Source organism: Eleutherodactylus coqui, chromosome 10 (genome assembly GCF_035609145.1).
Source record: "Eleutherodactylus coqui strain aEleCoq1 chromosome 10, aEleCoq1.hap1, whole genome shotgun sequence".
Classification (NCBI taxonomy): Eukaryota; Metazoa; Chordata; class Amphibia; order Anura; family Eleutherodactylidae; genus Eleutherodactylus; species Eleutherodactylus coqui.
The window spans coordinates 73,753,426-73,769,328 of NC_089846.1; the positions used below are offsets into that span (position 1 = coordinate 73,753,426).

Sequence of the window (15,903 nt, forward strand, 5' to 3'; positions counted from 1 at the left end):
TGCTGGCAGGATGCTGATGGTAACAGCAGGAGCTCTTCCCCCCCTCCCCTGTCAGCTGCTGGCAGGATGCTGATGGGTGACAGCAGGAGCTCCTCCCCCCTCCCCTGTCAGCTGCTGGCAGGATGCTGATGGGTGACAGCAGGAGTTCCTCCCCTGTCAGCTGCTGGCAGGATGCTGATGGGTGACAGCAGGAGCTTCTTCCCCTCCTCTGTCAGCTGCTGACATGCTGCAGCTTTTTTCGATTGTGGCATAAAGGAGTTAGTTCTCATGTCCATGGGCATAATTGAATGCAGAATCTGCATGGGTCATCCGTAGTTCAATATCCGCAGCATGCTCCATTTTTATGCGGACCAGGGACGGCTTCCATTGAAGTCAATGACACTGTGGAGATTTTAAAAAAGCAGGGCGATAGAGGGGGCACTGTGTAGGCGAGATAACTGTAGAGGGGTCACTGTGTAGGAGGGGTCACTGTGTAGGAGGGGTCACTGTATAGGGTGGTCACTGTGTAGAGGGTCACTATGTAGGGGGCGTCACTGTGTAGGGGGGCACTGTGTAGGCGAGGTCACTGTGTAGGGGGGCACTGTGTAGGCGAGGTCACTGTGTAGGGGGTAACTGTAGAGGAGTCACTGTGGAGAGGGGGTTAATGTGTGTATAGTGGGTCACTGTGTAGGTTGGTCACTGTTTAGGGGGGGGGTCACTGTGTAGGAGAGTTACTGTGTAGGTGGGGTCACTGTGTAGGGTGGGGTCACTGTGTATAAGGGTCACTGTATGGGCTGCTCTATGTCTCATATATACACGGTATAAGTGGTTACAAGTTGGCGTAGCATTCAGCTATAATCCATGCCAGTTTCTCAGTATATAAATATGATGGGTCACTTAAGCCATGCCCCTTGACACTCATCCTACAGTTTGTAGTTCACTCCGAGGATGGCTGTATTTTTAAATAGTGGGGAACTGTAGTGACCTGGAGGGGCCTACAGAGTAGTCAAAGAGGGATAATACGTTCCTGAGATCTCACTATGAGCCTCAAGCGGACATAGGAGGTGCCCCAACTGAGATAGAAGCTGTTATTCCTGCAGAAGACTTGTGGATTTCTGCTAAAGACTTTACTGGCGGCCAAATCGGCAGTCAATCCACCCTGGTAGCTGCAGGTTTTTCGCGCAGGTCACTGCTGAAGATCCGTGGCAGATACACCCGGCGTCCGCTTGGACTAACGAGCTTCTCACTGTTCTCTTGTTATAGGTTTTCCCACAATGTATTTCTTCTGGCCACTGTGTGGCCTCATGGGCATAGACTTTGCTACCTTGCAAGTACTACGGCTGGTTGTGAGCCGCTACCTACCTGTGACCCTCCCTCTGGCCTGGGGGCTAGGCCTGGCCCAGCTGTTGGTCCTCACCCTCACTGTCCTTGCGCTCAGCTACGTGTCCAAGCAACGGATCCCACAGGTGGATAAACTACTGGCATTCAGCACAGTCTCCAGCCTGCTGGTGCCATCTTGTGTGAGTGTCTCTGCCATCCTACTACCCCGGTCCGGGGCTGAAGTGCTGCACCGCTGGGGGCACGTAGACCTCTTCATCTGCTCCTACCTCGTCACCTTCATGTCTGTAGTCGTCTGGCATCACCTGTTCCTCAACGATGAAGACGAGGAGTCGGAGTCACTAGCCTCTCTGTGGAGACTGATAGAACTCCTGGTACCGTACTGGCGCAGGTTCCTGCTGGTGGCGCTATTTCTCGTGCTGTCGTCCTGGGGTAAGTTATTAGATGGTCCGGGATCCTTAGCACTTCATTACACAGACATCTTATATTATGGGGTTGTGTGCGGAGCTGCTTCCCCCGGGGGGGACTCTAGTCTTGCTAGACAGTCCCGTCTAATCATGTCCAGTGGTGGGGTACGGGGGGGGGATTTTATCAAGACCTGTGCAAAGTCAGCCCAAATGACTTCTAAAATCTGTTGCTACGGGCGACTGTGTCTTTTTTACTTTTGCACCGCTTTTGATAAGTCTCCTTTGATTGAATTATAGGGACCAAATATGAACGGGACTACTTCTCGTGTCTGACGTCTTAGTTACTGTCTTCTTCCCATTCGACAGGCGAGATAGCGATCCCTACTTACACCGGGCGAATGACGGACTGGATCCACAGCAAGGAGAACCCCTCCATATTCTGGATGACCATTGTAACCATGGCTCTGATCACATTATCCAGGTGAGGCGAGTGCTGCCCTCCTCCAGGCACGTGAGCGCAGCAGTCTGTCAGACAGACGGGGGAGCGCTCCCCTCATTACTACACCACGCGCCGTTTACTTCACGCTCCTAGTAGCCCAACAGCACATTTATTGTGCCTTACTGGCTGCGAGTATTATGGCCCCTCCATAGGGGAGCATATGTAGCCGTCAGGGAAAGTAAGCAGTTAGGGCTCACTCACTTAGAACTCACTCACTTAGGGGTCGCTCACTTAGGGGTCACTCACATAGGGCTCGCTGACTTAGGGATCTCTCACTTAGGGCTCACTCACTTAGGGCTCGCCCACATAGGCCTCGCCCACATAGGCCTCGATCACACAGGGCTCGCTCACTTAGGGCTTGCTCACTTACGGCTCGCTCTCTTACAGCTCTCTCACTTAGGGCTCGCTCACATAGGGCTCGCTCACACAGGGCTCGCTCACTTAGGGCTTGCTCACTTACGGCTCGCTCTCTTACAGCTCGCTCACTTAGGGGTCACTCACTTAGGGCTTGTTCATTTAGGACTCGTTCACTTAGGGCTCACTAACTTAGGGGTCACTCACTTAGAGGTCACTCACTTAGCGGTCTCTCACTCAGCTAGGGCTCGCTCACTTAGGAGTCGCTTACTTAGAGCTCACTCACATGGATGTATGTTGCCCACTGATTTCTATTGGGCTGCTCACAGTTGCCTTTGTTTTACACATGTGAAAAAACAAAACACAGTATGTCCTATTTTGGTGCGTATCACACATGTAATATGTACAAATATAAGCTATAGGGATTTACGTACATGTAGAGACATGTCAATGCATATTTTATACGCATGAAAAATCCCACCTGAGCGTTATTAGTATATTTTACGGACAGCGCTCTGACCCATCATTGCCATTATTGTTATTAATTAAGCTGCACACACGCACTTCCATGTGCCAGGTCCACTGCACATGCATATTGGATAATGCGATGCGAGTTGTGCCTGAGACTTCTGGGTCTGAATATGGCCGTTCTTAGGACCATTGGGGGCCCAGCTCCCGGCAGCCCTGAGTCCAGCTGCTCTGGTCTGTGGTGCCACCAGTCTGATGACCTACAGTATAAACAGTTGGCTCGGAGGAAACTTTTTGGCACTATGGTGGTGGCTGTTGGCCATCTTGGTGGCAGCCATCTTGTATTCAACTCAAGAAACTTCAATGGAAAAGGGGTCATGGGATACATGACTCAAGGGTCGAATTTCATTGGAATTGATGGATGCGGTCATCTTTTTCATTTTGTGCAGCCATTTCTGATTTATAAATGTCATGATGGGAATCAGATTTTATGTTCTGTTGACTTTTGTGTTATGGGAAACACTAATCATGTCTTTCCAGGTACCAGAAGACGCCGTTAACAATGCAGGACAGAACTGAGATCATCCTGATGGCCGGTTACAGAGTTTTACTAAGGGTGGCCAAGGCTTTCCATCAAGAACAGCCAGTAAGACGTCCGGCGAATGTGCCAACTGTCAGGAGATGGGCACAGAAGGTCAGGGAAGCTGCTAGTGTCCAGGACAACCGCGAAACGCTCGTCTCCGATGCCCAGCTGTGCTCACGAACCGCGCATCTTGTGCACACATTTGTGCTGCCATCTGGGTCATCGGCACACAACTTCTGTAGTTTGTAGAGGCCTTGTTTGACTTGAGGATCCTTGTGCCAGTTGGTTGACCCACACGGAGCTCCAATGCCCGTCTTCTGGGGCTTTCATGTGGACTCTTTGTGAAAACAGCACAGCTGAGCATCGGAGACGAGCGGTTCTTGGTTGTCCTGGACACTAGCAGCTTCTCTGACCTTCTGCATCCGTCTCCTGACAGTTTGCACAGTAACCAGCCATCTTGATGGAAAGCCATGGCCACCCTTTGTGAACCTCTGTAACCGGCCGTCAGGATGATCTCAGTCCTGTATTGTTAACGGCGTCTTCTGGTACCTGAAAAGACGTGATTACTGTTTCCCATAACACAAAAGTCAACAGAACTTTTATAAATCCCCAACATGACATCATTCATAAATCAGTAATGGCTGGAAAATGTTTGCATGTATTGAAAAATGACCGTACGGATCACTTTCTGATGAAATGCTACACCTAAATCATGTATCCCTTGACCCCCTTTCCATTAACGTTTCTTGGGCTGATTCCAAGATGGCTGACAGGTACCACCATAGCGCCAAAAGGTTTTTTTTACCCCCATTGAAATGTTCTACAAAGCTTGTTACCTGGATCTCTTTGCATTCAGAAGATATTCCAGGCGGCCCTGACTTTGGAATCACCCTGTATAATGCGCTGCTGCAGGTTCCGCATTACCGTATATATTATTGGTATATATAATGATCATGTTTGGTTGACTTGCAGCGCGGTGACAGAATTCATCTGTGACTGCATCTTCAGCGTCACCATGAGCCTGGTCCACATTAAGACGCAGGGACAGCTCCTCCGCTCCGTCTTGCAGCAGGAGATCACCTTCTTTGACACGGTCCCTGCAGGTAACAAGGATGGGGATGCGGATGTGATGGAGATCCTTGATGTCCTCCTGATGACGTCTCTTGTTTCTCAGGTGACATCACGTCTCGGGTGACAACTGACATCACAGCAATGAGTGAAGCTCTCAGCCACAATCTTAGCTTGCTGATGTGGTACTTGATGAGACTGGTCTTCCTATTTATCTACATGGTCATCTTGTCCACAAAGCTGACTCTCTACACTGTGCTGTGCCTCCTAGTAATCACGATTGTGCCTCAGGTGACTGGAGCCCATTCCCAGGTGAGCGTCAGGTGTATGCCGACCGAGATGAGATCTCCGCAATCCTTCGACTAGCGGGCTCTGTGGAGATGTCTCCAGGGGTCCGAGGGGCTGCAGCGCATGCTTTACAGCTTGCTAGGAACCTGCACTAAATTTACTGTGTTTTAGGTATTTTTATGCCCTCAACATATTGAAAAGCATATAGAAAAAAGGTTGTTGGCTGAGAGGAGGCATTAACCAGTTCTATGCTCGTTTCTGAAGTGAATTATCAATAGGCAGGATAGGTGATAAATGTTTGATCCAACCACTTGGACCCCCAGGGGTCACAAGAGTCCACTTAGTGAATGACAGTGGTACATGTGCTTTGCCACCACTCCATTCACTGTCTAGACTAGAGCCAAGCACAGCGCTCATCTATCGCTATCAGTTAGAAGTGAATGGAGCAGTGGTCACATGTGCGCACTGCTGCACTATTCACTAGGAGGACTTGTGGACTGCCATTCTAGTGGCAAGACCAGTGGTCTATATGCCATTCTAGTGGTCATTGGTGGGTCCCAGTGGTCTATATGCCATTCTAGTAATCACTGGTGGGTCCCAGTATTCCATATGCCATTCTAGTGGTCACTGGTGGGCCCCAGTGGTCTATATGCCATTCTAGTGGTCACGGGTGGGTCCCAGTGGTCTATATGCCATTCTGGTGGTCATTGGTGGATCCCAGTGGTCTATGTGCCATTCTAATAATCACTGGTGGGTCCCAGTATTCCATATGCCATTCTAGTGGTCACTGGTGGGTCCCAGTGGTCTATATGCCATTCTAGTAATCACTGGTGGGTCCCAGTATTCCATATGCCATTCTAGTGGTCACTGGTGGGCCCCAGTGGTCTATATGCCATTCTAGTGGTCACTGGTGGGTCCAAGTGGTCTATATGCCATTCTAGTAATCACTGGTGGGTCCCAGTATTCCATATGCCATTCTAGTGGTCACTGGTGGGTCCCAGTGGTCTATATGCCATTCTAGTGGTCACGGGTGGGTCCCAGTGGTCTATATGCCATTCTGGTGGTCATTGGTGGATCCCAGTGGTCTATGTGCCATTCTAATAATCACTGGTGGGTCCCAGTATTCCATATACCATTCTAGTGGTCACTGGTGGGTCCCAGTGGTCTATATGCCATTCTAGTGGTCATTGGTGGGTCCCAGTGGTCTACATGCCATTCTGGTCATCAGTAGTGGGTCCCAATATTCTATATGCCATTCTAGTGATTACTGGTGGGTCCCAGTGGTCTACGTGCCATTCTAGTCATCACTAGTGGGTCCTATATTTTTTCTGCCCCCCGGGAACGAGATTTGATAACAGCTTGTACTGCTGAGACGCCACAAATCCCCAGCATGTAGGACACGCGTGATCACACATTGTACCTCCTGGGGTCACCGTATAGCTGCAGTCCATCTGTTCCCGCAGACATAGTGAGCGCTACATTTAGCAGACCACGGGTGCCATTTGTACATATTTGGAGAAGTTTACACCATTTTCAGAGATGCCTAAATGCGTGCATGTGACCTCTCTATACTGATAGTGCCCCTCGTGTCTCCAGTCACTTTTCTGGTGTTCTCTAGTCCATCTATGTTACATCATGGAAGGACTAGATTCATTTAGTGTAGTTATTATTTTCCTGTTGTTCCACTTCACGGTCATTGTATGACTTTCTTGTACTTGTCTCCTCTTAGAGTCTTGCTACGAGGATCCAGGAGTCTCTCTCTAAGGTCCAGCAGGCGGCGCAGGAGACCTTCTCTAACATGAGGACTGTCCGCAGCTTTGCTAACGAAGATGGAGAGTGCCTGCGCTACGAGGGGAAGCTTGATGTCACCTACCAACTCAACAAGATAGAGGCCATGGCATACTGCTGGACTATGGTGGCCAACAATGTAAGACCAGTAGAGTACATGGAACGCGTCCACGCCATAATACAGTATTGACCATGTGCCTGTCTGTTCTTGCAGTTTTCGGGCCTGGCCTTGAAGGTGAGCATTTTGTATTTTGGAGGCCGTTTAGTGACGTGTGAAGAGATGAGCGGAGGAGAACTGGTGTCCTTTGTGCTGTATGAACTGCAGTTTGTAACTGCTGTGGAGGTGAGGAGCGAACAGATCAGACGCTTATTCTCGGCGGTGCATGAGAATCATCACAGCTCAACAGTCAGGGAAGTCCTACCCCATATACTAGACAGCCCCCTAGTTATCACAGCCCCCCCAGTCAAGGAAGCCCCACCCATATACTATACAGCCCCCCATGTACTCTACAGCCCCCCAATCATCACAGCTCACCATTCAGGGTAGCCCTACCCCATATACTATACAGTCCCCCAGTCATCACAGTTCACTAGTCGGGGGAAGCCCTGCCCCATATACTATACAGTCCCCCAGTCATCACAGCTCCCCATGTACTCGAATTAATTTAAGTAATAACGTCTGTGCAGACAGCAGGCTGCTCTTCATCGTATACTATGTATGTAGGATCTTGGAGCTGTAATGGCTTATTAGGCAAGCTGAGCGCCCCGATATTTTGGTAGTGCAATTGTTGCAGCCATCACGGACTCCCGCGTGGAACCTATCATTGTGTTCCATTATGATCTGATAAACCAACGTATACTTTCTTTAGGTCCTTCTGCATACATATCCAGATGTGCGGAAAGCTGTGGGATCTTCTCAAAAAATCTTTGAATATATGGACCGAACCCCACAAAAGCCCCAGCCAGGAACGCTGAGCCCCAACGACCTGGAGGGGCACATTACATTTAGTAACGTTACGTTTTCTTACCCGAGGCGCCCGCAGCACCTGGCTCTGCAGGTATGATGTCTAATCTTGTACATTAGGTCGGCGCGTGTTCAGCCGGTAACAACTAAAGACGATACGTCTCTCTGTATCCACAGGATGTGTCATTCGAATTAAAGCCAGGGAAGGTGACGGCTCTGGTGGGAGCGTGCGATGCGGGAAAGACCACTGTCGTGAATCTGCTGCTCCGCTTGTATGAACCGCAGTCGGGGCAGATCCTGCTGGATGGAAGACCCATATCCCATTACGAGAACCAGTACTATCGCAGGAAGGTCAGTGAGTGTGAATGTAATGTTAGCAATCGTAGGATAGCGGCGGCAACACATGTAAACAAAAACTCCCTAAACTATTGTTTTAGGATCTCAACTCCCCAAAGTGATGTGAAGCGGTGTTGACATAAAAACACCTAGCATCTGCGGGGAATTCACATAATAGTGATTGACAGCCCAATATCGTACTCGTCCGTGTGATGTTAGCCTTAGTCAGCTGAAGTAGTGCGCAGAAAAATCTTCTGAGCGGCCACCTTTGTTTTCATTGCTGGCGTTCTGCTGTAGCGTTTGTCTATAAGATGAGTATAAAACTGAAAACTACAATTCCCAGCATGCAACATATTGGGAGCAGTCTGCAAGGAGAACGCCTTCATCCAGCTTCTCCCTGAATACGGCCTACGGCACAGGGTCCTTCTTTGTCGCCATCAGCATTTATAGCGCATTACATCACCGATGACAGCCTGTACATTGGCGGAGGGGAGTTCAAGACGCTCATCATGGTACTAATGTACAGGATGTCAGCGGAGGATGTGATACATAGTAAGGCATCACGTTACCGGAGCCTTAACCCAAGAATAACCGCTTCTGAGATGTTACTGTTCAGAGCGGGTGGAAAGATTGTCAGAAAACCCTTTTAACATGTACCAGCTTGTAGTATAGGATTGTGTATGAGATGCTAGGCCTTTGTAGTCAGCCCCCTACAGCGGGCATCCATCTCTTCTTGTGTTATTGTAGGTCTCGGTGGTGAACCAAGAACCCATCCTCACTGCCCGCTCCATAAAGGACAATATTTCTTATGGGTTGGGAGAAAAGAGCCTGAAGTCCGTGCAGGAGGCGGCGATGGCAGCGAGTGCCCATGACTTCATCCTGGAGAAGCCCAGCAGTTACCAGACAGGTATAATATATATATATATATATACACGGCTACACACCCGACCGCAGCAGGAGGCTTCCATGGGGCCAAAGTGCTGCAGTCACAGCAGGGAAAAAACGTGACGAGATCCACGCGACTGTTGGCTACTTCATCCCCTTATGGAGGAGTTGGAATCCACACGGAAAATGTGCAGCAGAGGTCGACAAGCTGCAGGTTTAACATCCGCACTGCTGATCTGTTCTGCAGAGAATTTTGTGCAGAATTTTTCCGCTACATGTGGATGAGATTTTTGTAACTGTAACCACAAAGCTTGCACTCTAAGTGCTGAAGATCTTTTCTGTTGCAAATTAGCAATATCCCACCCGTGGGAACCTTCCCTCAGGTGATGTTCACGCACCGGAGTCGGGCACAGAATTCTCCATGATGATTCAGCCGTTAAAGTTGCATGCAAGCCGCATATTTTTTGCAGTGGATTCACATGTGGATCTAATCCTGTCAGCGAACAAAATCCGTGTCTGGACTTTCTGCCACGGATCCAGATGGAATCGTGTGGGAAAATCCACATTCTGCATTTGTGCATTGACCGGGCTCCATCCGCATGCCAATCAGTGGCAAAATATATGAATTCTCCTGCAGATTTAGAGGCAGGATCAGCACGTATGGATGTCAACAGAACCTGCAGGGTGAAGACACTGAGTTTATGTCATTCTCTCCCCTAAGGTGCTGGGCAGAAAGGGGAACTTCTGTCTGGGGGTCAGCGGCAGCGAGTGGCCCTGGCACGAGCTCTACTTAGAGACCCCAAGATCCTCATCCTAGATGATGCCACCAGTTCTCTGGATGCCGACACGGAGCTGAAGGTGAGTGAACGGCTGCACCCCCTCTTTGTAGGATGGGTTCATGGGGGACGTAAACCTCCGCTGCAGAGTCCACGGGTCTTGCCTGTACTTGATGTGGCATTGCTGCCGATTTCCCTCTTAGCAAATTGATAAAAGCTGCAGGTTGGATGTAGATTTAGTGGCGTATCCGTCGGTGGTGACTGCGTGGGTCTTGTGGGGAACCACTAGACTCTTCCCTACATACCGCCCATCACTGAGATGCCTGCAGCTTAAGGCCCATTTAGACACAATGATTGTCGCTCAAAATTAGCTTAAAAGGCAACTTTTGAGCAATAATTGCTGTGTCTAAACACGCTGCCATCGTGCACTGTTCGTTCATGGTTGGTTTCTAGCCAGCTAGAACTCACCGATGACTGTTATCAGCGCCGCACGGTGATTTTCTGAACCAGCTGAAAGCTCCGAGAACAAAGCAGCTGTCATCACTCCTGCTGTTTCTGGGAGCTATCAGCTCAGTGGGACACCGCTGATACCTGCGAGAACAAAACAGCTGTTTTGTATATGCAAACATCTGCTTTAGTCTCTGAGTTATCAGCGGTGTCCAGCTCCGCCTGCATTTATAACTCTTTAAGTAGCTACTTAGCTACTATAGACTATACAAAGATAATCGCTCAAAACTGTCACTCAAACTACCGTTTGAGCGAATTTTGAGTGATCATCATTCTTTGTAAATGGGCTTTTACACTGAAGTACACACATAAAGGGAATTGCTGTTTTTATGTAAATTACCATATTACGTAAAAGTTCTGCAACTTCCTGCTACATTTTATACATTAGTGCGGTTAGACTGCAGTTTGTTTTATCCACTACTAGCTTACCCGTCGCGCGTTGCTGCGAAGACAGACAGACATTCATTCGTTTTTATATATCTAGATAACAACCAATCACAGCGCAGCTTTCATGTTACCTCAGTGGTGTAATATATAACAACCAATCACAGCGCAGCTTTCATGTTACCTTAGCAGTAAGAGAAATAACAACCAATCACAGCGCAACTTTTATTCTGCCTCAGCAATATAAAAAATAGCAACCAATCACAGCGCAGCTTTCATGTTACCTCTGCGGTATTATATATAGCAACCAATCACAGCGCAGCTTTCATGTTACCTCAGTGGTATAATATATAACAACGAATCGCAGCACAGCTTTCATGCAACCTCAGTAGTATAAGAAGTAGCCACCAATCACAGCACAGCTTTCATTTTACCTCAGCATTCTCAATATCCAGCAATTGTCTTGCGAAACGTTCGGCGGTGCATCATTTTGTTGTTGAACACTCATCCCGTTGCTCGTAATGCCTTTTACTTTCGTGCTTGAGATGGAAATCAAACGATCTTTGTCTGGGGGGCATAACTGTCGACGATGCTCGTACGCGAGGCACCTATCGTAGGATAGTTGTACTATGCCTATAATCTTCCCAGGAGTGTACTCAGCAACTTCCCAAAGTCTCGTGGCAATTGGATGAATGGTGTAGTAATGCATAAAGGACAGACAGACATTTATTTATATATATCAGGAAGTGAGAAAATTACATTCCGTACGTAAAATTTGGACGCTAATTCTTTTGCGCATAGAATTGAATAATCGACTTGGGACCCATTAACTTTTCCTATTTATGGCATAATCAATGCCCGTGCCAAATTTCAAGTTTCTATGTGAGAAAATGACATTCCGTACGTAAAATTTGGACGCTAATTCTTTTGCGTATAGAATTGAATAATGGAGTTGGGACCCATTAGCTTTTCCTATTTATGACATATTCAATGCCTGTGCCAAATTTCAAGTTTCTATGTGAGAAAATTACATTCCGTACGTAAAATTTGGACGCTAACTCTTTGGCGCATAGAATTGAATAAGCGAGTTGGGACCCATTAGCTTTTCCTATTTATAACATATTGAATGCCCGTGCCAAATTTCAAGTTTCTATGTGAGAAAATTACATTCCGTACGTAAAATTTGGAAGCCAATTCTTTGGCGCATAGAATTGAATAATCGAGTTGGGACCCATTAGCGTTTCCTATTTATGACATAATCAATGCTCGTGCCAAATTTCAAGTTTCTATGACATTGGGAAGCGAGAAAATTAGATTCCGTACGTAAAATTTGGATGCTAATTCTTTGGCGCTTAGAATTGAATAATTGAGTTGGGACCCATTAACTTTTCCTATTTATGACATAATCAATGCTTGTGCCAAATTTCATGTTTCTACGACATCGGGAAGTGAGAGAATTAGTGGCAATGATGGAAATCGAACGATCTACGTGGGGGGGTCGTAACTGTCGACGACGCTCGCACGCGCGCCATTTATCGTAGCATAAATGTACTATGCCTATAATCTTCCCAGGAGTGTACTCAACAACTTCCCAAAGTTTCATGGCGATCGGATGAATGGTGTAGTAGCGCATAAAGGACAAACAGACACGCAGACAGACACGCACGCATACATTCAATTTTATATATATAGATTTATATGATATTTTCTGTGACAAATAACTTGCATTAATAATGTAGCATCGGTACTTGTACCCGATGTTAGGATGCCGCGTATAGCGATGGGGCCATCTTATAAAGCTAAGCTGTTGGGGCGGCTCCCTCTCATGCGGTGGCATGGTTGCTGCGTATTACACCGTGCTCAAACTCCATTGGTTTACTTTGAGCCAATCTGATCAGCGTTTTTCTCATGCACATAAGATTCTGGAAAGATTGTCGGGATTAGCTGGGTCTACCTGCTCAGAGGACATCGCTAGACTGCGCGCCTAGCAGCGCTCAAAGTTGTACATTTGGTAGTATCTTCACTACAATTCTTGACTTTTAGAAGTTTGGAAGTGGACATCATTTGACAACATGGAAAAGGAGAGGAGCCATTTGGTGAGCTGCAACGTATGATATATTTTTACAGACCTACCAGAGGAGAAGCGAAACTTCACTGGATAGAAATGTAAGGTTGTATCTCTACTGGAGGAAAAGGTGAAGAGTCTTCAGGCAAGAGTAGCTGCATTGAAACGTATTAAGGAAAAGAAATGTCCGGTGTACCTGCAAAAGCAGAGGAATAGAAGCATGTGACCCAAAGAAGGAAGATCAGGAGTCAGCCAGCACCCACACTGCTCGGGAACCGGTATGGGGTTTTAACAAAGGGAAACCTGTTACTGGTTCCTGAGCAGAAGGAGAAAGAGGTAGAACAAGAAATAACTCTACCCACAAAGAACAGAGCAGAGGAGAAAGGTACAGCAAGAAATGGCTCTACCCACACAGAGCAGAGGAAAAAGAGCTACAGCAAGAAATGGCTCTACCCACAAAGAACAGAGCAGAGGAGAAAGAGCTACAGCAAGAAATGCCTCTACTCTCAAAGAACAGAGAAGAAAGAGGTCCAGCAAGAAATGACTCTACCCTCAAAGAACAGAGCAGAGGAGAAAGAGGTACAGCAAGAAATGGCTCTACCCACAAAGAACAGAGCAGAGGAGAAAGAGGTACAGCAGGAAATGGCTCTACCCACAAAGAACAGAGCAGAGGAGAAAGAGGTACAGCAAGAAATGGCTCTACCCACACAGAGCAGAGCAGAGGAGAAAGAGGTACAGCAAGAAATGGCTTTACACACAAAGAACAGAGCAGAGGAGAAAGAGGTACAGCAAGAAATGACTCTACCCTCAAAGAACAGAGAAGAAAGAGGTCCAGCAAAAAATGACTCTACCCACAAAGTACAGAGCACAGGAGAAAGAGGTACAGCAAGAAATGACTTTACCTACAAAGAACAAAGCAGAGGAGGAAGAGGTACAGCAAGAAATGACTCTACCCACAAAGAACAGAGAAGAAAGAGGTACAGCAAGAAATGGCTCGACCCACAAAGAACAGAGCAGAGGGGAAAGAGGTACAGCAAGAAATGACTCTACCCACAAAGAACAGAGCAGGGGAGAAAGAGGTACAGCAAGAAACGACTCTTCCACAAAGAACAGAGCAGAGGAGAAAGAGGTACAGCAAGAAATGACACTACCCACAAAGAACAGAGGAGAAAGAGGTACAGCAAGAAATTACTCTACCCACAAAGAACAGAGGAGAAAGAGGTACAGCAAGAAATTACTCTACCCACAAAGAACAGAGCAGAGGAGAAAGAGGTGCAGCAAGATATGACTACCCACAAAGAACAGAGCAGAGGAAAAGGAGGTACAGCAAGAAATGACTCTACCCACAAAGAATTGTGTAGTAACCGCACAGAGTCCTCTTGGATGGAGAAAAAGAAGTGCTGTTGTGGAGATGTAAAGGAGAGCGGTGGTTGTAGGGGATTCCCTATGTAGAGGAACAGAGGCTGCTGTCTGCAGACCTGACACTTCACGAGAGGTGCACAAATCAAAGATGTGTCTGGTAGGCTGTCAAGACTCTTCAGTCCTACAGAACACCACCCATTCCTATTAATACATGCAGGGACAAAAGACACTGCAAAAAAGGACCTTGCAACTATCTGCAGAGACTTTGAAGATCTTGGAAAGAAGGTGAAGGAATCAGGAGCACAGGTGGTCTTCTCATACATCCTCCCAGTAGATGGCCATGGAATAAGAAGATGGAACAGGTTTCTATAGGCGAACAACTGGCTACGTTGATGGTGCCCTCAGCAAAGATTTGGATTTCTAGACCATGAAGTGAATTACCTATACAATGGACTGCTTGCTAGAGATAAATTGCACCTTACAAAAAGGGTAAGCATACACTTGGTGTGCGTCTTGCTTCACTCAATAGGAGAGCTTTAAACTAGAACAATATGGGAAAGGATGTGAAAAGCCAGGTAAAAATATAGAGCTAATTAATACATTTGAGAACCCTGCTATTAGAAGTGGAAAGGAAGAACAAAGACAAAAAAAATGAGAAAGAAAGTAGAGGAGCAAGAGACATCGATCACAAACTAAAATGTTTCTACACAAATGCATAGAGCATGGGAAACAAACAAGGAGAATTAGAGCTCCTAACTCAGGAAGAGAAATATGATGTCATAGGCATCACAGAAACTTGGTGGAATGATACACATGATTGGAATACAAGGCTTGAAAGATACAATGTATTTATACGAAACAGACCTAAAAAGGGGGGAGGAGGTGTTGTGTTGTATGTTAGGAATAATACACGTCCACAGAGATTCAAGCTTCAGATCAGGGGAGTTCTGTAGAAACTGTTTGGTTAAGAATACAAGGACAGAACAACAGAAAGGACACCATTGTAGGCATTTAGTATAGGCTGCCTGGACAAGCAGAATATATGGAAGAACTCTTTCCACATCAGATGGCCAAGCTCTCAAAGAAGCATCATATAGTGATCATGGGAGATTTTAACTATCCAAACATTTGTTGGGAATCTCTCTCAGGTAAAAGTAATGGATCCAACAAATTCCTAACAACTTTATCTTCCAAAAGGTAGAAGAGAAAACAAGGGGATCTGCTGTTTTGGACCTGATTCTTACCAACAGGGAGGGAATGGATGGGGAAATAAGGGTGGCTGGGACCTTAGGAGGCAGTGATTATGCTATCCTTGGATGTTGGATAAAAAGAGGAGGAAGACCTAAGAAGACTCAGACCTCAAAGTTGGATTTCAGAAAGGCAGATTTTAATGAACTCCGAAAGAGGATAGGAAGAATCCAATGGCTGGATGTTCTTAAGGACAGAAATGTCCAAGAAGCTTGGGAAATATTTTGAAATTAGATTCTCAAAGCACAATCGTTAACAATCCCTAAAAGAAGGAAGAATGGGAAGCATTTAAAGAGACCAGGATGAATGAACACAGAACTTGCACACATGTTAAAAACAAAGAAAAATATGTTTATCAAATGTAAAGAAGGGGGAATATCTAAAGAAGAATGTAAGAATGCAGAAACTGTAGGGCAAGTGTCAGAAAAGCTAAAGCTAATAATGAATTGAGGCTTGCAACAGAGGCCAAAAGTAATAAAAAAGGATTTGGGGGGGTATGTCAAAAGCAAAGGAAAAGTCAAAGATGCTATTGGATGCTTACAAGATGAAAATGGTGAATTGGTTAAGAATAATGTTGAGAAGGCTGCACTTTTAAATTCCTATT

General features: G+C 46.7%; 1 protein-coding gene across 3 annotated transcripts in view; it reads left to right on the forward strand.

Moving 5' to 3' along the window:
- Nucleotides 1–15,903, forward strand: part of TAP1 (transporter 1, ATP binding cassette subfamily B member) — a 69,549-nt gene that overhangs the window by 46,789 nt on the left and 6,857 nt on the right. For all 3 annotated transcript variants that reach the window (XM_066581260.1, XM_066581261.1, XM_066581262.1), the window contains exons 2-11: nt 1,243–1,749; nt 2,091–2,205; nt 4,601–4,731; nt 4,803–5,008; nt 6,714–6,911; nt 6,987–7,115; nt 7,642–7,830; nt 7,914–8,087; nt 8,820–8,979; nt 9,679–9,815. In XM_066581260.1, the coding sequence (XP_066437357.1) occupies nt 1,254–1,749; nt 2,091–2,205; nt 4,601–4,731; nt 4,803–5,008; nt 6,714–6,911; nt 6,987–7,115; nt 7,642–7,830; nt 7,914–8,087; nt 8,820–8,979; nt 9,679–9,815 (1,935 nt within the window). In that variant the 5' untranslated portion in view covers nt 1,243–1,253. The remainder of the gene's footprint in view (nt 1–1,242; nt 1,750–2,090; nt 2,206–4,600; nt 4,732–4,802; nt 5,009–6,713; nt 6,912–6,986; nt 7,116–7,641; nt 7,831–7,913; nt 8,088–8,819; nt 8,980–9,678; nt 9,816–15,903) is intronic.